A 27,167-nucleotide genomic window follows, 5' to 3' on the forward strand; every position below is an offset into this window, starting at 1 on the left:
TGCATTGGTTAAAGTCTCAGTCCCCCCCCCACGTGTTCTTTTGCCTCTGTTTTGCCATGGAAACCCAGCATGAATTGTAATGCCTTTGTAAGCCTGCGTTCTTGCTGCTTTTTTCTCCAGGCTGATGGCTGGTTGCCATGGGCCGTAGGAAGCAGCCCCGCAAGGCCACACACCGCTCCTCAGGTGGGTGCGAGAGATTACCTCGCCATCGCAACCAGACAAGCCTTGACTTGAGGTTTAGATCCCAGATTTAGATTACTTGGCTTTGATGGCCAGGGAAGAAGGGAATGAGTTGACCGTCCTGGACGACCTGCAGTTTTATTGCTTGTCATTTACGAGCTGGTTGACTGGTTCTGGGAAAGCTGGGATTCACAGGATGGATTACTCAGAGGTTAACAGTGTAATGATGTACTGCGTGTAGCTGCTTGTGTTAATGAACTGTGTGTGGGGTTTTCCTGCTCATCAAAACATTTGACCCCTACAGATCCTTTAGTTTTTCAAGTTGTTAAGCACACATGTACAAACCAGAAGAAAGATCAGGAGGACGAGCAATGATGGGTGGAATAGTTTCCAGATTTGAGTCTGTCAGGGCTGGTGGTAGAGGGCCCAAAATGCAGAAGACCAAGCATGGTGACAGAAAAAAATTATAATTAAATAAACTGGAAAAAGACAAAACCCATGGAGCAACAAAAAAGATGACACAACAGAGCAGATGACCTGAAAATCAGACACTTAAATAGGCTGAGGGCAATTAACTAAAATGACGACAGCTGTGGATCATAATGAACCTTGAACCAGTGTGACTGAGGGCAACTCAGAAAATGACCAAAAACCAAACAAAACCCTCACAGAGTCAGGGGTTTGGTGTCCTCATCAAATCTTAACTTTCAGACTATTTTCTTTTTTCATAAAAACAGCTTTTCCATCTAAGTAATGTATTTGTCTTAATCACACTTCTAAGTCTAAGTCAATTCTCTCCTCTATGTGGAGGACCTCTTTAGGTATTGGTGCCAGTGCTTTGGGCCCCACACCTGGAAGATGCAACAAAAGCAGTAGATTTATGAACCCTGGTCACATTTCTAGTCTTCTTTGTGAAATTCAAATCTCATTTTTAAAGGGACAAGTCCAAAACAACCTTTAAAGTATGAGCAGGTTAAGTCTGGAATGAATATCAGGTTGTTAAAGTAAAGTCTTACTTAAATCCTAAAGAGTCAAGACTCAATATCTAAAGTCTTTAGGCTACAAGTCAAGTCACAAATCCTAAAGGGACAATTCTTCTTTGTGAAATTCAAATCTCATTTTTAAAGGGACAAGTCCAAAACAACCTTTAAAGTATGAGCAGGGTAAGTCTGGAATGAATATCAGGTTGTTAAAGTAAAGTCTTACTTAAATCCTAAAGAGTCAAGACTCAATACCTAAAGTCTTTAGGCTACAAGTCAAGTCACAAATCCTAAAGGGACAAGTCAATATCTACATTTGAGCTACATTCTAAACCAAGAGTAAGCACGCCCTAGTCCAGTCTAAATCTTTTTTTAACTTGCATCAAGTCTTAAATAGAAAAGTTTAGTCAAGACCTTGATCTTAGGTGAAAGAGGAAAAGTCCAAGTCTGTAATAAGTTCAAGTTGTGTCTTAACTCTTTACAAGGCACCCAAGTCCAAAAAAAAAGTCAAATCTAAAGCCAACACAGCAAAAACTCAGAATTTTGCTCAGTATTTTTGTCAGATTTCTAGTCAATTTAACCCTTGTGCTATCCTAGGCACTTTGACATTGGGAGTGAGGTCATCTAGACCCACTAGACAGTGCGCTGAACTTTTTTTTATGGAATTACATATCTGCCATAAATTGAAAGGGCGTAAAGACAACTAAGCGGGCGTATTTAGGAAGTGAGCGAGTGAACCTTACAACCGCGCTGGCGCAATCCTAACTGAACAGGGATCTTGCGCATTCAGATCCTTTTTGCGCGCTCACCTGGATTTACGCTCAGTGTTAAGGGGGCGTTTTTGTCACTTGTGGGGCGGTGTTCAGGGGTGTGTCAACCTTTCTGGTTGATCTGATGATCTGATGGCTAAAATTTGCATGTCTTATCGGCGAGGCAGAGGGGTGGGATTCATTTTTCAGTGCAGGGGGGGTTAACAGGCGGCTCTTGAGCTGCATGTCACTCTCTGTCTTTTATCATATTTTCTATGTTCAGTACTTTCACAACCATAAGGTGAAAGTCTTACATTTTCTCCAAAATGTACAGAGCAGCCCTAATGTGTTGTTGTGTGACTTCGTTAAAGAGGTTCTAGGAGAGAACAGCATGAGAACGGTACGGAGAGAGGAGAGGATGTGAAAGAAGACCCCCCCCCCCATAGTACAAAGGTGCAGATAATGCAAAGAGACACGATTATGAGGCAGAGTTTAAACTGCAAGCTATCAGCTACGCGGAGGAACACGGGAATAGAGCAGCTGCAGTTCGGTTAAATTAGATCTTCACAGATTCGGACTTCCTGCTTCAATAACTTCTGATAAACGTTCAAATGTGTCAGCAAGTATCTCAATCCTTTTGTATTAACACAGAGAGTGAACTACAAAAGAATTTTTAAAGAAAAAGATCGTTTTTATTGCCTGTTAATCAGAATTGTTCGTTTCAAGCTGGGAATGTAAACAGAGCAGCGAGCCGGCTGCTAAGGGACCGTCAACAAAGTGCGTACCCTGTGAAACAGCATTCTGTAAAAATCAGTAAACTTTTAAAAAGCGATTACATGTCTATATTTATATGAACTGGTAATGAAGACTCGTCACTATAGTCATGCTACATTATTATTATACTAAATTTTGTTTGAAAGTCAACCTCTATATTATTGCTTATAGTTTTTAAAATTTAATAAAGATATGAATCATAACATAAATGCACAATAGCTCTGAAGATCCTAAAGCTTCTGTCACCAAACCTCCTGTACTGACTTATCATGACCTTATTGTCCTACTGCAATAAAGATTATGTAATAATTCACGTTGTTTATTGTAAGGAATTTTTCGTATTCAAATATTGATCAGATTTGGTCAAAAATGCTCAATAGCTTTGAAGACGCTGTAGTTACTGACACAAAACTTCCTGTACTGACTAATCATGACCTTATTTTCCTACTACAATAAAGATTATGCAAAAAATTGTAGCATCTTCAGAGATATTGATGATTTATGACCAAATCGGATCCATTTGTAAATATGAAAAATTCCTAAAAATAAACAAAGTGAACTATTGACATATTCTTTATTTTAGTATGACAATAAGGTCATGTCAAGTTACTGATAACTTTAGTCATGATTCATATGTATTAAAACTTGAAAAAGTATATGCAACAAGATAAAATAAAGATGGACTTTCCTACAAAATATGCATTGTAACAAGAATATGCTTTATAATAATTTTATGATTTTTTTATGGTGAGATTATTGATTTTTACACTGTGGTGTTTCACAGTTCACAGAGTTTGCACTTTGTTGACGGTCCCTTGACAGCCGGCTGCTGCATGTCTGCATTCACAGCTTGAAGCGAACAATTCTGATTAAAAGGCAAAAAAAACAATCTTTTTTCTTTAAAAATGCTTTTGTAGTTCACTCTCTGTGTTAATACAAAATGATTGAGATACTTGCTGACAGATTTGAACGTTTTTTAGAAGAGTTATTGAAGCAGGAAGTCCGAATCTGTGAAGATCTTTCTAACTTATCGAACCTCAGCTGCCAGAGAATTTAAAATAATGAATCCATGGTTCACAAGTGAAGACGCTGGAAAACCAACTCCGACAAGACGGAGCAGCAGCAGCTGAGTTTCCGCGGAAAAGGAAAGACCTGTGTTGGAAGATCGACTCGAGGCTGAGCGCTGCAACTTCCAGCAGATGACAATGAAAAGCTGTCCATCCTCCCCCTTTAGTCAGGGACGCAGCGCCGGCGAGTTAAGCCACACTTTGGGACTGCAGTACTAAAACTTGGCCTGAGGTGTCTGCTTTCACTGTTGTTTGGAGCCGCACGGCAAAGAGACGGACTCTGAGGTTGAGGAAAGGGAAGCCGGCGTGTTTGATAGAAATGTAGCCCAGCTGTTCATTTCAGATACAGAAAATGAGGACTTTGATGATTTTTAAATGCTGATTGATGACTTAAAAAATAAATCACAACCAACTCAGTTTTGCGCTCGCTGCCTCTTCAAACACACACCAGCGTGCACGTTTCACCGGTATTTGTCAACGTTAAATACAGAAAAAACACTCAAAACTGAAACGGCGCGTTTAATCCAGCTCTGTTGTTATGTAAGGAGAGGAGGGGGTTATGGGAAATAACATAGCTTTGTGTGTTTGTGTGTGTCTGGCAGGTCAGTGTGTGGTGTGGCTCTTTGACTATCACAGTTAGAAATGTTGGCTCTTTGTGTCAAACTTGTTCGTGCCCCCCCCAGTGACCGTTTAATGCTTTTAATCCACGTTACAGCTACCGTTTCTTTTCTGTTTAAAGCCCCAAATGAAAGTCCCGCCCCGCTGCTTGACATGCAAATTTTAGCTAATTAGATCAACGAGAAAGGTTCATGTCCCCAAGTGACAAACTTCTCTCTTCTTCTTCTTTAGCAGTCCGTCGATGTCGACGATGACGCGGGGAGGAGCTTGTGCCTATAGCGTATGTGGGAGGACATCCCAATTGCTGTCTTGAATGTCCTGTCGCAGGTTTCACACCTGTAGGTCGCTTCAGTGGGTGGAGGTGCTGGTTCTAGTCTACGCTGCCTTCTTTTTAACGATAGCTGAACATTTCGTTCCCTGATAGCAGCAGCAGCGCCGGTCACCACCCTCCTCCATGTCACACGGTCTTCAGCTTTTCCCTTCCAGTTGTCATATTGATTTATGTTCTTCAGGTGTCTCTTGAATACGTCTTTAAAGCGTAGTAGCGGGGCTCCAACTTTTCTTGCTCCTTCTTTCAATTCTCCAAAGAAAACAGCTTTTGGTAGTCTGGTGTCTTCCATGCGTATAACATGCCCTGCCCACCTTAGTTGACATGTGGTGAGCATTTCTTCAACACTCGGCATTTCTGCCCTATTCAGTACCTCGAGGTTTGATACATTATATTTCCATGAGATGTTCATTAGTTGTCGGAGATGTCTCTGCTGTACTTTATAAAGACTCTTAATATGGCGTTTGTAGGTGGTCCAAGTTTCAGAGCTGTACAGAAGTGTTGGCATTATGATGGCTCTGTAGACTTTTATCTTGGTTTTCAGGTGGATTCCTCTCTGGTCCCACAGACGACTTCTCAATTTTCCGAAGGCTGACGCTGCAGATTGAATTCTTTTTGATATTTCTGTGTCTATACTTCCACTATTGGAGATAGTACTTCCCAGGTAAGAGAACTTGTCTACTTCAGCCAGTGGAGTACCATTCAGGAGCACTGTTCGTGGGTTTAGCTTTGCATTATGGGTGTCTTGGATTAGGACTTCTGTTTTCTTGATGTTGATTGTTAGTCCAAATCTTGCGGAATCTTCAGCAAAGGCTGTCAGTAGCTCTTGCATGGCCTGAAGACTTTGAGTTACAAGTGCTGAATCATCTGCAAAGAGCAACTCCTGTATCAGTAGTTCCCGTGTCTTGTTCTTTGCTTTCAGGCGCCTAAGATTGAAAAGATCTCCATCGCTTCTGGTTCTAATAAAGAGGTCACCAAGTTCTTCTGGCATGCTTTGTAGGACTGCAGTAAGAAAAATATTGAATAAGGTTGGTGCAAGAACACATCCTTGCTTCACACCATGTCCCACACTGAATGCGTCTGAACAACTATCACCACAGCGGATACTAGCAGTCATACCATCATGAAAACTACGTAACACTCTAATAAAGGTTTGTGGGCAACCGTAACGACTCAGTAGTTTCCATAGGGTCTCTCTGTGAACCGTGTCAAAAGCCTTGCTGAAGTCCACAAAGGTGACAATTAGTGGTTGGCGTTGTTCAGCACACTTTTCTTGCAGTTGTCGCAGTGTGAATATCATATCATGAGTAGATCTGTTGGCTCTGAAGCCACACTGACTCTCAGGAAGGATGTCTTCAGCAAGAGTCTGTAATCTAAATTGAAGAATTTTGGCAAGTATCTTAGCCGCTACTGAAAGAAGTGAAATTCCCCTGTGGTTTCCACATTCTGCACGGTCTCCTTTTCTTTTATAAATAGTCACGATGATTGCATCCTTGAAATCTTGAGGGACTTCTGCTGTTGTTGTTGACCAGATGTTGCGGAATAGCTGCAACAGGTGTTTTGTCAAAGCTGGTCCACCATATTTCCAGACCTCCGATGGTATACCATCTGGTCCTGCAGCTTTCCCACATTTTGTTCTCTTAATGGCCTTGTCAAGCTCTTCTGTGGTTGGTGGTGTATCCATGTGATACCTGACCGGTAGTTGTGGAATGTTGCTGACAGCAACATCATCAACGGTGGTCTCTGGATTCAGCAGGAGGCTGAAGTGCTCTCTCCATCTCTCCATGATCTTGCTTTTGTCTGTGTGGAGCACGCTGCCATCAATACTCTTCACTGGGTCCAAGCAGGCACCCTTCGGACCATACACTTCCTTCAGTGATGCAAAGAAGGCTTTGGAGTCATTTCGGTCTGCAAGGCTCTGGATTCCATCTGCTTTCTTGGTCCACCATACATTTTTCATTTGCCGCAGTTTCCTTTGGAGCTCAGATTTTACGGTCTTGTATTTGCTTTTTGTTGTTCTAGTACATCTAGGAGCTAGTGTCTTGTGGAACAGCATATTCTTCTTGTTGATAAGTTCCATAATTTCTTCGTTTGATTCATCAAACCAGTCTGCATGTTTCCTAGTGGGTTTGCCAAGCACGCCTGATGCCGCACTATACACTGTTTTCTTCAAGGCTTGCCACTGTTCTTCACAAGTACCAGTTGGTGGTGTTAAGAGATTTTCATTGATCACAGTTACAAGCTTGTCCTTCTCACTTTGTTTCTTCAACTTCACTACGTTCAGTTTCTTGGGGGGGGTTGATCCTTTCTTCTTCATAGGTGGAGGTTTTAGTTTGATGTTACATTTGGAGCGGATCATGAAATGATCAGTAGAGCACTCGGCTCCCCTCATAGCTCTGGTGCTACGAAAGTCCCTCATATCACACTTTCTTGTAATGATGTAATCCAGTAGAGTTGGGTGCTTGGATCTTGGATGATTCCAGGAGTGGTACCACTTGTCTGGGAAGTTAAAGAATGTATTTGTGATAGCCAGTTCGTGTTCAGAACACTTTGTCAGGAGCATTTCGCCATTTGAATTCATTTTCCCTCTTCCAAATTTTCCCAACGTTTGGGGCCATGCTTCATGTTCCTTTCCTACTCTTGCATTAAAGTCTCCTAATAGTATGAGCTTGTCTGCAGCAGGAGTCTCAGAGAGCAAGCTGTCTAGTGAGTGATAAAAGAGCTCTTTAACATCATCGTTGTTGGTCATTGTTGGTGCATAGGCTGAGATCAGTGTGAGATATCTTCTTTGACCAATATGAATTCTTAATGATATCAAACGGTCGTTCTTTCCAGTTGGTAGTGACTCAAGATCTTTTACAAGTCGATTTGAAATTGCAAAGCCAACCCCTGCTTCTCTTTTTTCACCTGATGGTTTGCCAGACCAGTAGAATGTATGAAAATGTTCTCTGAGTTGGCCCTGATTAGAGAAGCGAGTTTCTTGTAATGCTGCTATGTCAATCTTGTAGCGTTCCAGTTCACGTGAAATGAGAGCTGTTCTTCTTTCAGGTCGATCATGGTTGTCCAGTAGGGTTCTGACATTCCATGATGCCAGCACAAGATTAGTGGTTTTTGTACCGCTGTTGTGGATTCCCGCCGACCGCGGTTTGCCAGCCAGGATTGTATGAACGAGCAATTTTTAGTCCACCTTTTCTAGGACCTTCCCTGTACTAGGGCAGGCAGTGCATCCCTAAACAGGGCTGCCTTGTCATTGGAGCAGCTACCTTGCAATGCTGTCGTTCGTCAGCAAAAGCACGGCCATCACACTCCAACCGCCTGTGTGCAGAGATCATGCTGCGGCTTCCAGTTCATCAGACCTGCCGGTGTGCCCTCACTCCATCGCCACAGGGCTTTTCCACTCCTCTCCTAGCTTGGGCACTTATAGGAACTAGTAGCTTGCCCAGTACTGCTAGTACCCTCTCCGTTGGTAGCAAAAGTACAGAGGCAAGGACGAACCAAGACAGTCTGCACACATGCAGCCAACTGCATCCGATGGCTGGAGCAGACCCGGATAAGGTTCTGCAACACCCTTGGTGGCCGCGTCGGCACTGCAGTGCTGGCTCATCCGCTGTCTAGCCGTTGGGATTTGTATCCTCTTCCGCCATTGTACACCGTTGGCCAGACTTTTTGTTTCAGCTGTAACCCTAGGTGGGGGGGCAAGAGGGTGCTATCACTTGCCCAAGGTGAACCCTCAGACTAGTGGAGGGAAGGAGGTGTCTTACTTCTCCATTCTAGACTGGCTCCAAGCTGGTGTCAAGCAACAAGCAATATCAATATCAACATCTAGCCACGTCTAGCCACCGCCCAAAGGTTCATGTCCCCAAGTGAAAAACACACCCATGAATACCGCACCCAAGTGAAAAACACACCCCCTTAACACTGAGCGTAAATCCAGGTGAGGGCGCAAAAGAGAATTGACCAAGCAGGATCACTGCTCAGTTGGGATTGCAGCCGTTCAGTTGTAAAATACGGGGTCGCTTGGTTAGAATTGCACCATCACGGTTTTAATGTTCACTCACTCAGTTTCTAAATATGCCCGCTTAGTTGTCTTTACGCCCTTTTAGTTATTGGCAGATATGTAATCCCATATTTTTTCTTCAATGATTTGTGATCTTCACTGGTGTCCATGGATTACATGAAATCTTTCCACCTTTATCCACCTTTGTCATGGTAGGAAGAACACGTCAATGTAAGGGTGGGGTCATCTAAGATAGCACAAGGGTTAATACCTGACTTTACTTTAAAAAAATGCATTTTAAATACTGCAAATTTTCTTTTGGAAAATGAACAGAAAATCTGCTAACAGAACGAGTAAAGATCTTTGAAGATATTTTTAAGAACAAATGTTTAGTTTCACCGAATCAGCACCCCTTTAAGATTTAATATCAAATGCAATGAGTCAAATCAGACAAATGCACTTGATAAATTTTTTAAATGCTTAGTCTCCAGTTTTTGAAAACAGAATGAGTCTCAAGGGGTAAAAGTTCAGGTCCAGGTCTTGAGTCTTACGAGTCTACAGATGTCTTAGATTTTAAGTCAAGTCTAACTACAGGAGGTCATGTCTCAAGTCCTAAAGGAACAGGTCTATGTCAGCACTTCATTCTTGGCAAGTCATGTCTAAGTTAACCATCGTGTTTTTAAGACCAAGTCATACCCGTGTTCTTCAAACTATGATATAAATCAATTTAGAAATCTTACGGACAAAGGGTTAAAGCCCACGTTCCACATTCAAGTCTTTCTAAATTTCACATTCTAAGCAACAAGTACTAGTCCTACTCAACTCTCAAGTCACTAACGGTTTGATGTTTTTGAACTATGGTCAAAGTCAAGCCCAAAATAGACCATTCCACGTCAGTCATGTATCTGATCTAGTCCAGGTCATATCTTATGAGTTAGAAAGCAAAGCCAGAGTTGTCTTAGGTTTGTGCGAAGAAAATCAAATGTAAAAGTCAAGTCTCAAGTCTTTAAGGAACATGTTCAAGTCAAGAATTAAGTCTTTTAGTCTCTCAGATCTCAATGCATAAATGGGACAGCTCAAGTCAAGGTTAAAGTCTTAGTTAGTTTTTCACCTACTGTCCAAATTACGTCTGTGTTACTGAAGGGGGAAGTCCAAATCTTAGAGGGGCAAATCCAAGTCTCACAGCAACAGTTTAAGTCAAATTACAAGTTTTAGAGCAGGTGTGTCCGATAAGTGGCTAAACACACCTGATCCAGGTAATCAGCAGCAGATCAGGCCTGGAAAACCAGCAGGAGGCCGGCCCTCAAGGCCTGGAGTTTGACACCCCTGTTTTAGAGGGTCAAGTCCAAGTCAAGTCTCTGCAGGAGTTCATCAGAAATTCGCCCTTTGAGATGTGGGCAGGAGTGTTGGCACAGAAGCTCTTCACACGCCCAACCTAACATTAGCCGTGCAACAAAAATGGCCAGCAATATTGGATTCATCCAAACGTACAGTTTTGATCCAGATAGCAGCTCAGACGAGGAAACGAAGACGTGCATGGATCTATTTGTCTGCAAGTGGATATATCAGAATGGAACGGAGCCTGTAGCACCAATGTCACTGCTACAAGCTTTTTCAGATAGCCTTTTTTCATCTGCTCCTGATTCACAACAATTTGAAAAAAGAAATACTCACTAAATTCAATTTCGAGCTTTATTCCTTTTATTTGTGTCCTTCATCATGAGAAAAAAGCTACAAGGACATGTTTAAAAACACCAAAAACACAATTTTCTTTGGAGTGTGTATTTAAATTCAGTCCAAAGCCAAGTTCTGCTGCTCAGAAGAACATTTCCTTGATTTGCAAATAGACTTTATACAGACATTAGTCTTCAAAAAACAAAGTTATTTGAAAAGCTTAGATAAATACATTCAATTGAAACCATTCATTCGCTCATCCTAGCTTGGCCACAAGATGGAGTCATGGAGCTGAAACTGAACTAAACCAAAGACCATGTGGAGCCCCCAAAGTGCTGTCAAACCCATCATCACTTTTGTGTTTCAGTCCTAAAGACACGGCGCCTAAAGCTCTTCAGACTCAGAGAAACAAGCGTGAGCGGCAGTCCTAGTAGCTGTGACTCTCTGGGCCGTCTGCCGCAGATGAAGCTGAGATGTTGCTCCACCTCGCTCAAAATGAGTTCCTGTTCCTTTAAGGGATCTCTCCAGCGCTCAGAACTCACGCAGCCTGTATTCCATATTCAGAGGGCGTCCAGCGGCGGAGTGTGGAATCTCCTGTGGCAACTGAGCATCAAGCAGGTGGGAGTCCTTCATCATTCTTTCTATTTTAATTTAAATCTGATTAAAATAAATAATAATAATAATTTTCGGGAAATATGTGCAGCATGTAGACTTGAGCTCCTCAGTCTGTAATAAAATTTCCTGTCGCCGTGTTCTCCTCCACAAAGGATGATACTATTCGTCTAAGTAGTTTATACATTTCATAACTGTCGTAGTATAGTTTTTCTACTTTGGGAAACTTTTTGAGCACAATAAAAGTAAAGAAAGAAGAGAAAACGAATCATTATTAACGCAAACTTTGGGATGTTTTTGCTCCATTGAGCAAACCCAGCAGGAAATAGATGAGCGGCACGTATCACCTCGTTCTCACAGGGCTAAATGTAGAATCAGGGTAGAGCAATCAACCGTGGGCTGTTACCCTGTTTGACATTTTAAACATGTCTGTTTTTACACTGTTCAATGGAAGGGAACAGCGACACACAGATATTGCTTGTAGTTGAACTCTTTACGAGCCCTGCAGAAATAAAAAAAATAAAACTTTTCTTCAGTTTATAGAAAGTGAATATTAGAGATGCGTTTTTCTGTTTATGCACTTGAAGGCAAAAGCACCAAACGCTGTATTCCGGCTTTGACACACACTGTCGTAATTCCTCTTTGCAGAGATACTTATCAGCATGAACACAGAGACGTATCCTAAAGTTGCATCCCAGGAAGGAAACGGGATGGGTGAGTGTTCGATTTCTTTGCCAAGTTAATCCCTTAAAAAAAAAGATTGTTTTCAATTGTTGCAAAAAGGTAGACATAGTAAACCTTGTTTTCCTGAAAAAAATTTCCTTCTAGGATGCAAGCTGCGTGCAAAAAACCATAGACTCTTAAATAAGGAGAAACCTGCATTTTACCATCATTCAGGCCTTCAGTTACACTTTAAAATATTTGGGCCATAAAAATGATCTGCCATTTTTAGAGGAACCAGTCTCCATATGGCTCTCCTGCAGACTGAGACTAGATATGTCCCCGCTAAACTAACAAGTAGAATATGGTGCAACAAAATTTAAAATTTAAATAGTCACCTCTGCACTGGTGATGCTTTCCCACCCACACATAGTGCCATTCTTGATTTTTGCTGTTTTTATTGGTATCACAGGACTCAATGCCCTCTTTTGTCCAAAACCTGGGACATAAACCCATCTGTCCACGAAAATAAGTAATTCTGGTTAAAGCTGCTCATAGGGTATAAGGTACAGACTGTCTAGAGTTAAAATGTTTTTGTCTCAGTACTCGAAACAAACAGTTTTCATTTCTGCTTTGGCTTTTGAAACTTTCTGAATATTTTTTGCACAAAATACATTTGAAGATCAAGATCCTTTGTGATTTTTGTGCACTTTTATTGAACTTAGTGTATAGGGAAAATAATATATTTTCTTGAACATCTAATCCCGACATCCACACCAATCAAGAGTGTTGTTGGCATCACGTTTACAATTTATCCATGCAAAATTCTCAAGACATACCAACAGTCAATTCTTTTGAGCTTGTGTTTTGCAAGAAGAAAAAGACTAGCTTTTAAGTCTGTTTGTCACTTTCTAGAAGCTCCCAGGGATGCAGAGTTGAAGCAACAAGAGGAGGAAAAGGAGAAGCAGGCGAACTCGATAAATGAGAATGGATTGCATTGTGATGAAAAAGTTTCAGATGCACGTATGTATCCCAAACACACACACACACACATTCTCGTCTTCATGCAGTTGTGAAGTCATGCCATCTGCCATACCAAAAACCACCCAAAATTGTGTGTTTACCTCTGACTTTGACCTAAATCTAAGACCAACCTTTAAACCAAGTGTTAACCATCAACAATGACTTAAATGCTATAAAGAACTGGCTTAGTGTCCCCACAACAAGAAACATCACCAAATGTTGTACAACTTCTCACAAGTCCTCTAAAGGGCATGAATACAGGTACACACACTCACAAGTTGGAAAATAGTTTTCTGTTTTGCTTTGCACTTTAGCCAAAATGTCTGCGCTTTTTATGACTTAATTGCTGCACTTTTGATTTGACAATTGTGGATGCTGCACAAAATAAGAAAGAAAAACATGTTTTATTTGTTCATTACTTTACACAACATTTAACAAAAATTCTGGTTAGAAGTTGAGGCTCAACCTGAAAGCTGATTGATTGATTGGCAGACCGCTGCTAAACCCCCTAAACTACACTAACTAATCAAGTTTTGTGTTAATTCAAACATCGGAAGGGAGTAAAGAAACTCAGTTCATGAGATGAGCGATCGATATTCAAACCATCCGAGCTTTTTAAAGATGCTCTAAAAACCGAAAGACTGTAACGTGCTGGTGGATTTTTTTTCGCCATAATTTACCCCACCGGGTTTGCTTTATAAAGCAACCCCTAACCCTGCTCTGCAGCTGCTGCACAGCCTGTGGTTCTCTGCTCTAAGACCCTGGACTCTATATCGGGCCTCTCGGATCTCTGTGTGCAAAGTTTCCATAGCACCTCTAAACGCCCTCCACAATACATATACTGCTCTTCAGCTCATCATCTGCCACCGCTGAGACCACAGTGTGGTTTCTGGATGGAACTGAACGATGAGGGGGGGGTTGGTTCACACTCAACCGGCTAGGTGAGAGGTCCTGCAAGGCGGCGCTAGGGACTGCACACCAGTGAACATGCATCTGTCCAAGTCCTACTTTCTACCCTACATGAAGACACAGTGAGGGAATTAGCGGATGAGTTTTGATCGGTGACGATCTTTTGCGTCGTCAGCAGCCGTTCGGAAACAGCTCTTTCAGAGCAGTTGAAGAATTGTCAGGTGGCTCCCTTCTACTCTGATTATGGTTTCTGTGGTTTCAGAGGAAACGCTTCCCAGTCATATGGACTGCACATCTTCTTTTTGACACTCAGCCCTGGCCCAAATTCAGCTCCACATGTTTTGGAGCTGTGCTTGTGCAAATATTAAAAATTAAAATGTGGAAGTGAAGACGGGTTTTAGCTGGTGGAGGGCTCAGTGGCCTTCAGCTCCTTTTTTGGAAATGATTCATGAATTTTTTGTTGTCTGATTCTATTCAGGAGTGATAAAAACTGAAGCCGAGGAGACAGAAGGTGATGAGGGCTATGGGAAAGAGGCGAAGGTTTTACCAAAGGAGGAAGTGGAGGGAGGCAGCGAGGAGGAGTTTGACGAGGAGAGGATGGAGGAGGACAACGATGAAGAGCAGGACATGGAAGGGGATGAAGAGGGGGACTCCCTAAACAACCCGGAGGACCTGTCGCTGGTGGACTACTCGCGCTACGAAGACCCTAACCTGCCCAACCCCGCGACTGAGCCCTCCCACGTCACTGAGGCCGGGCCTCCCCGCGTTCAGTCGCAAGGCAAGCTAAGCTGCGACATCTGTGGCCTGTCCTGCATCAGCATTAACGTGCTGCTCGTGCACAAGCGCAGCCACACGGGTAAGCACAGGAAACTCAGTCCAGTCGCTATACGAGTGACTGACATGTCTACTGTCACAGTACAATAACAAGCACAAGCGGGCGGCGGGTGATGTGATGGCAGAGACAGATAAGTGCTCAGTTTCGGGACGGAAAATCTCTCTGTGGTGGTCGACTGACAAAGAGCTGACGCGAGCAGCGAAACAAGGTCACGAATTCCTCCGTTTAACGTCACGAGGAATGCTGGCCGACATCCCTTGCCGTCACTCTGCAGAGGAACGAGCAAACTTAGCTGTTAAAACCCACTGACCGTGTCTCACATCTCAGACTTGTGAGGCCAGCGTGACAGGCTGCGGTTCGCCCGTTTTCACGATAAAAACATACATTTGCACCACAGGTTTTTTGAAACCAAGAGAGATATTCCTTATTGCATGTTTTCTGAGTCATGACCACACTGTTTTCTAATAATCGCAATGGATACTTCCTCTTTTCAACGATGGTGTTTGATTCTCTTGACTTGCAATTCATGGCGATGAAAGCGCAAAGGTCCACAAAGGTTCTCACTTTTTCTCCAGACTGTGAAAGCTAAAGGTATTTGTATCTTCAGTCTGTGGAGTGTCTGACTAAACAAAATATTCCATGAAAAATTGTCTTCAGGGGTGGATTCAGTTCATTCAGGGCCCAGGGGCAAACACAGGCCCCCACATAGCAGAAAATTTTGACATGCCAGAATGTTAAGTTCATTACAAAAACCCACTCTTAAGAAAGGCTTGTTAAAAAAAATTGCCTTATTTTCTTTCCTGCAAGAAAAATAGTTTTTCAATAGCAAAATAATGTTAGCTTAACAAAACATTTCTTAGTGACGAGAAATTTTCCCTTAAAATAAGTTATCTTGGTAAAACCATGTCTCCTACCCCACATTGGCAGAGTTTTTGCTTATTTAATTTTTTTTTTCAAATTCTAAGAATTGTTATGGAACCTGAGCCTATTTCTGTTGTGTATTTATAAAGTTCTCTCAATTTTGGCCAAGAGATCAGTCAAACCCCATCAAGTTAATAACACAGATGTCTGTGTTCATTTTTGAGTCACATATGTATAACTAAGATCTTTCTATTTATAGGAGCTAATTGGAATTGTTTAAGCACGGTGGCGCAGTGGTTAGCGCTCTTGCCTCACAGCAAGAAGGCCCCCGGTTCAAGTCCCGGCTGGGGAACATGAAAAACACAACATCAACGGGGGACCTTTCTGTGTGGAGTTTGCATGTTCTCCCCGTGTATGCGTGGGTTTTCTCCGGGATCTCTGGCTTCCTCCCACTGTCCAAAAACATGCTTCATAGGTTGATTGGCAACTCTAAATTGTCCATAGGTGTGAGTGTGAGAGTGAATGGATGTGTGATTGAGGATATTCTACCCTGCGACAGACTGGCGACCAGTCCAGGGCATCCCTTGCCTACGCCCAAGAGGCCGGGATAGGCTCCGGCAACCCCGTGACCCGGAAAGGGAATAAACGGTTAAGAAGATGAATGAATGATGAATGAATAAACATTGGTTTTATCCAATCCTTTTGTGGGTCTCCACAGCAAAGTGATTTGCACACTATTTCGGCTTGTATTTTTGTGGCAGATTCTTTTACAGCCACAACCAAACTACAAAGATGATAAAACTGCTACCTGCTGGTAGGTGCAGTGCCCAGTTTTCCAACTGTCCTCAAACTAGCATACCAGAGCAACAGAGGACAACAAATCCAATTGTGGTAATGGGGTTTTAATTTACACCAGCTGTCTTTTCTAAGAAAATCCTGCAACAGAATCCTATGAAAAAATGGGGCCACGTCTCTCATGGTGAGGACCCTTATCATGGTGACTTTGCAAAAAAAAATCAATACCTCAAGCACACACTTCCTCTTTGGTTCTGTGTAAACCTACGCAAGGCATGAGCATCTGCCAATAAAACAACCAACTGTGTCTTCTTCCAGTATCTTCGTGGAGATGAATCAGCATGGTTCAACTGATATCTTAGCTTTTTGAGCGTCAATCTAATTATCCTAGCTGTGGTTCCCTCTAATGTTTGCCAAATACTAACGGCTTGTCTTTATTCTATTGAAGCTTATCAAATAACTGGAATAACATATTTAATGTAGTTAACAACATCTGTGACTGAACCTCCACATGTAATGGAGCCAAGTATCCAACTCAATTGTTTATTGTAATTCTTCAACTTGTGAGTATTGTGTAAAAAAAAAAAAAAAGCATGTTTTTCTGCAAAGTCATTATCACAAACAGTTGGTTGGCTGGTGTTAGCTACACATCTGAAATTTTCCTGATCCAGTGATTCAAGGTTCTGATCTGGGTAATCAAAGGTGGGGACCCAAACAGGTGATGACCAAAAAAAAAGGATTGGACAGCTCTGAATTTTCAACCAGTCCAATGTGGTAACTCTTGGTAATATTCACAACATTCATACAGTTAATCTAGAAATAAAGGACTTCTGGGGAAAGTTACCTTAGTTTTCTAGCTAGAAAGGACATAGATGGTATAAAGTCTCTGACATGTCTCACCCCTTGACTGTTTATAAGAACTGGACTGAGTGAGTAGAGATGACCTGTAGAAAATGGCTTATTTCCAGCTCCAACCCCAGTTAAGTCAATTCAGTCGCCATTTTTTCACAATACGGACGCTGCCATGTTGAAGCCAGACAACATGAGTCGGTCTGAGTTACTGTTTCTAAATCCACACTCCTACCACTTTAAAGCCCTCAATTAAAGGTTTAGAACATGAAACCACAAACTTTCATTAAAGCATCTGATTGGTGAGTTTATAACTTCAATAACTTACCGGTACCCTAAATAAAAAATATATTGAAAAAATGAGGATTAGCAAACTAATTGTAAAAAAAGGTATCAGAGCAGAGATGGTTAATCTGACCAATAGAAGGACTGTGTAATAGCGGTTTACTTCTAAGTAAAAGTCTATGGGATCTGGGCTACTTCCTCTTTTCTGGAACGCCAGAGGGAAGGGGTCTCTCAGTCCAGTTCTTGTATACAGTCTATGCTCTGACCATTTTAGAGCCCAAGTTATGCGCACAGTTTCATCTAAATCGTTTTGAGATCAAAGCTAAATATTGATAGGCTAACTGCTATGCATAAATCTACACCTTAAATTCAGATTATCAGGTATTTAGGAACCGCCTTTCATTCTTCACAAAATTGTCTCTTTTTATTAATTTCTAAATCTGTACTTCAAGAGGGAAGCATCTTTGAAGTGAAAGCCAAATTCTTCACTATTTAGCTGCTAGCTAGAGGTTAAAATAGGATTTTATGAGCTGAAATGCAGCCTCTCCATGCCCCATCATGATGTGTTTTACTTCCAAGAATGTATTCTAGTCTTCATCTTACCATTGTTTTGTTGAAACTTAGTCCTTTCTGCCTCTTGTCCCATTAAGTTAAGATGCATTTTTTGATTAAAGCTGAATTATTAGTTAACTCCGCGTTCTGCAGGTTGTTTGGTCCAGATCAGATGCACTTTTCAGATCATAGCTAAAAATTTAGCATGCTAATAATTACTATCAATAAGGCTAACCTTTAAATCTTAGTATCTGCTGAGTAGCCCACCCAACATTTAAAGCAATAAATTTCAGTTTTAACAACACTTATGCAGTTTTTTATTTTAAAATGTTTTCATCCAAGACAGATGTAGCTTTGTAAGACTACACACATCCGCGCTGTTACCCAAATGCACGTTTTTCGGCAAAACTAGCAGGTAGCTGCTCGGCTATATTTGAAATCAGGTGACGGCAAAGAAAATTAAGCTTAAATGTGCATTTCTGAGTATTTCTTTAATTAAATCGCCGTGAAACAGGAGCAGACTAAAAAATGACATTATAAGACATTGTATTTTTATGTAGAGAATCCGCTGGGCAGGCCACGCTTTCCTCCATTCTCATTGTAGACAAATAGATCCATGTACGTCTTTGTTTTCCTCGTCTGAGGACGGCTGGATAGCTCCAAAATTCCTCGTCTTTTTTGTTGCACTAGTAATAATAGGTTGGGGGGTGTGAGGGGCTGTAAGGTAGTGGGTAGTGTAAGGTAAACAGAGATCTCTGAGCAATGGGGAGAGGAAGGGAGGGCGGGGTTGCACCATGCCAGCAGTCCCGCCCACAACTCAGGGGGGAATGACTGAAGAACTCCTGCAGAGACTATGTCCCAGAAAACATCACAATTTTTTTTTCTCCAACTTTCTTTGTTGAACATTTTGTAATAACAGACATTCAAGTGAAAAATATTTACAATTTTGAATAACAAAAAACAATCAAGGAATGTCACCCCCCCTCCCCAAACCCTTCAACCTTTTCCCCTCCCACTCTATCATCCTAATCCCACCCCACATACCCAAGATAGACCCCCCCTCCCCTTCCTTACTTGGCCAAACATAAAATAAATAAATAAAAATAAAAAAAAGAATGTAATTTGAGTACAATTATGAGTTTAGGAAGGAAAATCAGTAGAAAACATGAATGTCGTTCAGTTTTAATCAGAAGGTAAGACCATGGTACTGACAAACTGTAGAAAGGGATTCCAGGTGGCCTGAAAGGATTTAATTGAGCCTCTGAGTGAGAACCGAAGTTTCACGTCGCGGAGCCGGTGGACATTAAAAGGGGGTCGGGGATCTTTCCAGCTCAGTAAGATCAAACGACGGGCCAGCAGAGTGGTAAAAGCCAAAGCCTGTTTCATCGTGCCTGGTACAGCATCATCAGGGGCGACTCCAAATATTGCGGTGATCGGATTAGGTGTAATATGGTAGGTGTAGGCTCCCGATAGCACGTTAAACACACAGAGCCAGAACTGTTGCAGCTCCGGACATGACCAAAACATGTGAACATGGTTAGCAGGGGACTTTTGACATCTGCAACAGGCGTCGTCAATGGAACGAGAAAGAAAACATCACAATTTTTTATGTTTTGGCTAAAAACGGCAACATCGTTATTAAAAGACCACTGGGAACACTTTAAAAATAGATTAAAAGATGATCGGAGTGGGACTTTAAATAAAAACAGAGCTATTGATCAGAAAAAGGGTGAGATACAGAGCTAATTTTCTGATCCAACAATATTGGTGCTGCATTCTTTAGATCGAGAGCTATTAATGTAGTAGAACTACAGCAAAATAATTAACTAGTTATACGTCAGATAGAAGGACAAATGTCAAATAAACATTTTGATCTTTGTGATCAGAGCGCATTTTTAAAAACTGTGTAGAACACCTAAACTTTATATTCACCCATATTTCTAGAAAATAGATTCAAAATTAGCCAAATATCTGGGGCAAATCACACCCGTGAGTTGATACAGAGGAAGAGGCTCTGCTTGCAGATGAGGTTTTTGTGCAAACTCTGTATTTTCTGACTCCTTTTCTCTTTTTTTGTTCCAGGTGAGAGGCCTTTCCACTGCAGTCAGTGTGGGGCCTCCTTCACCCAGAAGGGAAACCTGCTTCGCCACATCAAACTGCACTCCGGGGAGAAGCCTTTCAAATGCCCGATGTGCAGCTACGCCTGCCGCCGCCGTGACGCCCTGAGCGGGCACCTGCGCACCCATTCTGGTAGCTGCCAGCCGCACTCTAAACACACACACACACACACGCTCAGGGCGTCACGTGTGGCACTGAAATGCACTGATACTGTATGCACCTGTGTACAGTATCATGGCGGTTGGCTTTTTCATGTTGGTTTCTCTCTCTTTGAATCCTGAAACTCGAGGCATGCTGAGTGTACATGGCTCTTCCAGTAACGCGCTGCCCTGCACATATTACACATATGACACCTGACTCACTCAGTGCTGGAAACTTCACTCTCAGCTGTTATCTCGCAGACACCAAAACACACGTTGTTTTGAACCGACCCGCTCACTGTGGGAAACAAAGAACATCCTCTGTGCCGTGTTTCTAATGCTCATCTGTCTAACCAACAGTGGAGAAGCCGTTCAAGTGTAACCACTGCAGTCGCAGCTACAAGCAGAGGAGCTCTCTGGAAGAACACAGGGAGAGGTGTCATGTGTACATCCAGAGCAAGGCCGGCGCGGAAAGAGGTGAGCCGCCGCTCTGCAGCCGACTCAACTCCAGTCAATATTTGAGTTTGGGGAAGACGCAGTGAGCCTCCGACCGGGGATGTGGAGCTCCGACCAACCATTTGGCAGACGGGCTGTGAGCTCCAGCTAAGAAAAACTCAAAGATGCTGCTTTTATGGCCTCAATAAATGAATGAACCCAGCTGAAATAGGTTATGGCGGCTGTGGTGTGGAGGCTCAGTGCTGTGCTCATGTCAGCAAAAGGGAAGCCAAATAGGGCAACTGGCTGCATCAGGGTTTATCGCTTCCCCCCCCTTAAAAATGCCTCCGTGTACCGCCAGGACACTTTCAGATTGCAAGACACAGACGGCGCTCTGTTTTCTGTGGTCACCAAATGTCGTAAGTTAATGCTCGATAGTGCCGAAGTGGTGAGGAAGTACATCCTCATCCTGTGGTATTCTCTCCTCCACCGATGAGGAAAACGGTGAAGAGAAGAAAGCAACAACAATCAGGAAGTGAGGTCAATGGAACCGCTGATTTGAAATTAATATCTCCTGCCGTTTGAGGACGCAGACGTGCAGGCAGCTGCTGCAGCTCACCGCGATCTGCCTCGATTGAAAAAGGAGGTCTTCACTTCCTTCTCTGTCTCTTTTTCATGTTTCTCTGCTGTGGTGCAGAGGACAGCCACACATCCAGGTCTCAGATGGGCCCAGAGCGCGCGCTGCTGCTCGACAGACTTGCCAGCAACGTTGCCAAACGGAAGAGTTCGATGCCGCAGAAGTTTACCGGTAAGACTAACGGTTTGGAGTCACGATCAAATCAATTTTTTCGATTGGACGTCCCAATATTAATTTAGAGCTTTTTTTCTGTTTTTTTGACCACTGCATGGGAAGTAATTTCCAGATCATATGGGGGAAAAAACTATTCTATTTTGGAATATTTTTTTAACAACCCATCAGTTTTTTTTTTTTCCTAAACCAAAAATCTAAAATGTTCTTGTTTGTGTCTCAGCTGAACTTTTTATTCTCCTACGTTTGCTGCACAGAAATCCAGCAAACATCTAAAATCCTCTTCTTTTCCACATCCCATAATGTATAACTCCTTGGCTTTTCCTCTTTGCTGAAGCATCAACTCAACCTACGACTCAACTTGTAAAACTGATCTCTAACGTTCCACGCTTTCACAAAAAAAGAGGGTGGCGTCAAGAGACAGTCTCCACCCCCTAAACCAGGTGGTTTCAGCAGAGCTTGAAAAGGGCCTTTGCTGCTCCTGCTTTTCTGCACCTTTATGTTACTTTGCAACAATAATCATGAAGTCATTGGAAAAATATATATATTTCTAATTATTTCAATTTTTTTTTACATGTATCTGCTTTCTGAAACAGCTTTAAATTGGTTTCTGCGCTTAAAACAAACAAAAATGTCCTTTTGGTGTCTGCTTGTCTGTTTATCTTTGCTGGCCTCCATCTCCTACCAGACTGCAGACCTCCTAGCTGAACACAGCACTGAGTGGTCTCCTCCACCCTAACTTCTCTGCAGGAGTTGAGTGGTAGGTGGGTGAAGGTAACCCTGCATGGTTCATTCAACTAGTTTTAGTAGAAAAAAGGCCAAAAACTTGTTTTGATCATGTTATTTCTGGGGTTAATTACTCACTGTTTGTGCTTTGATTTGAATGCCGATAAGCCAGGGCGATGAGTGATCAAAAGTTTGCAGTTTGAGTAAACTGCTGAGCTGGCACGTCCATTTCCCAAACTTTATGAGCGTACTTCTCAACAGGCACCTCTCACCTTTCGATTCAAGCTCAACTTTGGCTTGTTGTAGTTTTGCAATCACGCCTTTGGTTGCTCGTGTGCACACATTCACACACCAAAGAGACAGAAAGAAAAAAAAGAAAAAAAACTCCTACGTCTATCAGCTCAACAAATGAAGTGAGATCTTTCATTATGACAACTACAGGGGTAAAGAGAAGTAAGAGAGTCGACCACAGAAAGAGAAAAAGAGCAGGCAGGAGATGAGAAACGTGAGCAGGTGTCTCTGTGTGTCAATACTGGTGTAACGCAGCTGCACTTCATCAGCGCCGTCTGCTTCCTCTGTCCTCTCACGCCGCAGGATTTGCTCCCGCTGCTACGCTTCTGTAAAACTTTTTCCCAGCCTACTTTCAGAGCAAAAGACAGAAGCAGCTCTGTGTCATCTCTTCCTCATCTGTTGAACTGCATTCATATCGAGCCCGACAAAGCGCGTATGAACAACCACTTCCAAGGAAAAGTCTGTTAACCTTTACGCATAGCTACACAACTTTCCTTTTAGTTCAACCGTTTGGAAATTGATCATGAATGAGACATTAATAAATGCAGTTTGTGCCGAAGTTCTAAGACACCAAGTCTTTCATATATACATATATATATATATACAGAAAAAGCCTGGAGCAAAATTTGCAAGATTTGAGATCATTCAAGAACACGCGTCACATGCCGGGTGGGAACGTAGCATTAATACCTACAGAAATTTAAAACATCAGATTTAAAGATTTTTTAAAAAAATTTTAAGACTACCTTTCTTACAAAAATAAATTGTGGTTTATTTTGAACTAAGGGAAGAGCTTACAAGTCAGTGTACAAGTTTAAGTGAAGCCTCACAGTTTCAATGAACCTGCTTTCTATCAAATAGTCCTTGTGGTGCTTTGAAACAATAACTGACATTTAAGTAAATGAGCATTGTTTACAAAACCCATTCTGAAAATCCACTTGAATAAATCAAATCATCATCTGCAAACAGGAGTTCCACTAAAAGAATAGGGTTGAACTATTGAAGCCAATTTCCTCATCCTGACCATGTAAAATGTATTTTTTTTTCTAAAAATAGTCCCAGAATTCTTGCAGGTGACTCAAACTGTTCTCAATTTAGTCTTTATATTACAAAAAAGTTTGAGGCAAACTCTAAGACTAAACTGTGACTCAATAGAGACAAATGGGAAAATCTAACACTTCATTATGCTGTAATAATATAATCAGCACAAGAAAGTCGACCCCAAACCTCCCCAACTTTAGTGAAACCTAAGCTAACTAACAAGCCTTGTTTCCAACTAGTCACAAAATGTCACAACCTGTGGGGTCATTTTTACGCATTTTAGTGCCACTTCTCAGAATTGAGTCATATTTTATGTCAAACCGGCAGGTCCGATCATCTTTTGATCTATTTTAAAAGTCTTCTTTTAATTATGATTACGCTGCTTTTATCCAAAATCAGAAAACTTGTCATTTCTTTGGACATAGTTTCTGCAGAGCGGCAGTAGTTCCTCTGAGTTGCGGGCAGGACTGTTGGCTCGGTACAACCCCCCCTCCCCCCTCCCCCCTTCTCATCACCCATAAGTGAAAGCCCTCTGTTCACACTCGCCTGCTAGCTTACAGCTCCTGACACCCCCACCTTAACATTACCGGTGTAACAAAAATGGTGAGCAATATTGGAGCTATCCAGCCATACAGTTTTAAACCAGATTCCAGCTCAGACGAGGAAAAAAAAGACAAACTTGGATCTAGTCGTCTACCAGTGGATGACTCAGAATGGAGCTGAGCAGGGAGCCTGTGGCCCGCCCAGCGTATTTTCTACACCACAAACACGCTATTCTTCAAAGTGCATTTTTGTCAGCTCCTGATTCACAACGATTTGATTAAAAACATTCTCAGAAACGCAATTTAAAGGTTAATTTTCATTATTTATGTCCTTCATCATTAGAACATGTTAAACCCCCCAAAAACAGGATTTTTAATGGTAGTGGGTCTTTAAACTGAACTGTTTTTTTTTTATTTCACACCTGGAACATCTGTCTTTGTTTTTGCTTTGTTGTTGTTTTTGTGTTTGTTGTGGATCCTCATTGAGTTTTCTCTGCTTGCGTGATCGGTTTAGGTGACAACGGCGTCTGTCTGGACCTGAGCTTTAACAGGGATCTGGTTCACCGCTCTGATGTGAAGGAGCATCCTCCGGGCTCTCCAGGGTCCAACGGCCAACTGGGGTCCATCTTCTCAGGCCTAGATAGCGACCCCCCTCCCTCCCACAGGTCGTATCCCATCCCATTGAATCGCACTGACATCATCACCAACGGCCACAAGATGGGCATGCCGCCCCTGGGTCTCCCCCTTGGCTCTCAGCCCCCCGTCAGCTTGGATTCGTTCCACCCCGATGGCTCCCAGATGTCCCAGCCTGTCGTGTACAGCTTAGGTCCCCTGCTTGGGGGGGGTCTGAGCCATCAGAACGGCATCCCCCAGCCGATGTCGCTGTCGCCCCTGGAGGCCATGCGATTGATGCGGGCCGACGGGGAGGCCGGGGTGCCGTCCGGGTCCGTGTACCCCTGTGGCCACTGCAGGGTGATCTTCCTGGACTACGTCATGTTCACCATCCACATGGGGTGCCACGGCTTCCGCGACCCGCTGGAGTGCAATGTGTGCGGCCACCGCAGCCGGGACCGTTATGAGTTCTCCTCCCACATAGCCCGCGGCGAGCACCGCCTAGAACTGAAGTAGCTCGCAGACAGGTGCCACTGGGACAGATGACGGTTTACTCATACGAGTAGCTGTAGTATCAGAAATGAAAGTATGAAGTGGGAGCTGAGCTTTATCTTTGAGTGTATGAGTGAGAATTTGAGGAGACGTTGTAGGAGGGTAACGGGTCCTCTTAACCACCATGCACTCATATGAAAAGACGGTCTGTTATGTGACTTTGTTCCAAACTGCAGCCGCTGTTTGTAGCATAAAGTCGTGCAAATGCAAACCAGAGGCCAACCCCCCCCCCAAAAAAAATACCAGTGCTTTTATTGTGCATTGACTGCTGTTTATCTGAGTGAAGATGCAAAAATAAAAGTCAGCCCTTCCTCCTTTGCACGTTGCCAATTCAAGACTGCAAAAAAAAAAAATCCTATTATCTCGAAGGTCACATGTCTCTTTTTTTAGGCTGTGGTTTTCTGAGAGGTGCAGTTCACAGCTTCAAAGGACATCACTTCACTCTGCACGCAGCGATGGTTTCTCCCTCCACAAAATTTCAGTCATCAGGCGCTCCTGCAGCGCAGAAACGCCTCACAGCTCTGCAGAGTCGCTTTTCCTGCGCTAAAGAGCCATCCTGAGAGGGTTGACATTTCATCTCAGTTTGCAAAGAAAGGAAACGACGAGGGGCTTTCTAACCCACCTGCTGGTGGAAGGGTGGTACTGCATGCAGGAACAGTTGCGTGTTGCAATGGAAACCTGGATGCTTTCAAAATTAGGATTAAACTGATTATTTATGCCCCCAAAAAATGTGATATTCGAGTCAAAAGTAAAGGCTTTTGCTGTAATGGGTGGAGTTTTTTGTCTTGCATACCAACAGGATCTTTTGGGCTGTGTCTGCTCATGGATGCGCGTCACCCACACAGCAGTGCAGGAACTTCTTCACGCCTTGCTGCCTTCAGACCAGAAGAAACTGTGAGCTTCATCCAGCTGCTGCCTTGCTATCTGTCCTCTACATCCACACCAGTTCCCTTTTTCTCTCTTGAAATTTTAAGAAGTGACACTTCTGAGAGAACTGTCATCACAGCTTCGACTCCATGTGTTAGATAAAATAGCCCAGTCACCCATTTCTGCTAATAGATTAAAAAAAAAAGTTTCTGCTTCTCTTTTTCCAAATATATTTGTCTCTCTTTGGGGCGTTTGTCTCCTGTGACGTTCGGTGGCGTAAAAATTGGACTATAACTCCAGTTTGTATTTTTTAGGGATGTGAAATTGGGAGCTGGGTTCAGAAAAAAAAAGGTTTTGCCCAAACTTTGCATATGAGTCAAGGTTTTTTTTTGTTTTTTCAATCAGAACGACTTTGGATGCATCCAGGCTCAGTCAAAGTGAGAGGCCTTTGGGGACATCTGCTGACTGAAAGGGACAGATCAAACTAAAATTTGTCTTGGTTACTTTAAAAAAATGTTGTTTTTCATCTTTTAACCCTGAAAGAGTTGTTGAACGGTGGCTACACTTTAAACTAAGAAAAATTACGGTGACATTTCCTAAAAAATTCTAACAAGGAGTCAAGTTAACACTGAATATTTATGCGAATATGAAGGAGAAATCCTTCTATTCTGGGTGGGAACATTTTGCTGTTCAAAATGTGCTATTTTATATTAAAAGATAGTTTAAAAAAGTGTAAAATGACTCGGCTGATTAAAAAGAAACTGTAAAAAAGATAAACTTTAATCACTGCATTTTACTAGAAGACGAGGACTTAAATCTACTATAAACAAGAAAAAAGTGTTTAATAAAACATGAAAATGCACAATGAACAGGTGAAAGAACCACAGATATTGTACCGTTTGTCATAATGGTTAACAGTAAAATGAACCACAGTTTTGTGTGCTAATGTTACACTATCAGAAGAAAAATGGTGCTAAACAATGCAAAATGCTTTTTAAAAGGCTACAAGCTCATTAGAATATAGACTTAAAGGGGTTTTATTGATCCTAAAAAGGTAGATATCCTCCAATGAAATGTTAGCAGAATCTGATAACACTTTATTAGGCTAAACATGCCGAAAATCTACTTTAGTCTCCCCAAGACTGTTCATTTCAATGCTACAATAACACTATAATGTAGCAAAAAAGCAGTGTAGATGAGAAAAAAGCCCCACAACATTGAAAAATGATATAAACACATCAGCAAAAAAATGTTATTTTGATGATTGATCTGGAAAAACACAAAAAC

The 27,167-nt window shown here is 42.3% G+C and overlaps 1 protein-coding gene across 8 annotated transcripts in view; it reads left to right on the top strand.

Moving 5' to 3' along the window:
• aiolos (zinc finger protein Helios) overlaps positions 1 to 26,248 on the top strand; it is a 44,739-nt gene extending 18,491 nt beyond the window's left edge. For 3 of the 8 annotated variants that reach the window (XM_020713052.2, XM_020713021.2, XM_023955123.1), the window contains 9 exons: positions 121 to 183; positions 10,884 to 10,985; positions 11,628 to 11,693; positions 12,555 to 12,662; positions 14,050 to 14,427; positions 19,831 to 19,998; positions 20,367 to 20,483; positions 21,139 to 21,249; positions 24,364 to 26,248. In XM_020713052.2, the coding sequence (XP_020568711.1) occupies positions 138 to 183; positions 10,884 to 10,985; positions 11,628 to 11,693; positions 12,555 to 12,662; positions 14,050 to 14,427; positions 19,831 to 19,998; positions 20,367 to 20,483; positions 21,139 to 21,249; positions 24,364 to 24,977 (1,710 nt within the window). In that variant the 5' untranslated portion in view covers positions 121 to 137 and the 3' untranslated portion in view covers positions 24,978 to 26,248. Of the gene's footprint in view, positions 1 to 120; positions 184 to 10,734; positions 10,986 to 11,627; positions 11,694 to 12,554; positions 12,663 to 14,049; positions 14,428 to 19,830; positions 19,999 to 20,366; positions 20,484 to 21,138; positions 21,250 to 24,363 lie in introns of all 8 variants that reach the window. The other 5 variants (XM_020713240.2, XM_020713209.2, XM_020713073.2 and 2 more) reach the window with 4 other exon arrangements.
• The last annotated feature ends 919 nt before the right edge of the window (positions 26,249 to 27,167 follow it).

The sequence above is a fragment of the Oryzias latipes genome, chromosome 1 (genome assembly GCF_002234675.1).
Source record: "Oryzias latipes chromosome 1, ASM223467v1".
Taxonomy (NCBI): domain Eukaryota; kingdom Metazoa; phylum Chordata; class Actinopteri; order Beloniformes; family Adrianichthyidae; genus Oryzias; species Oryzias latipes.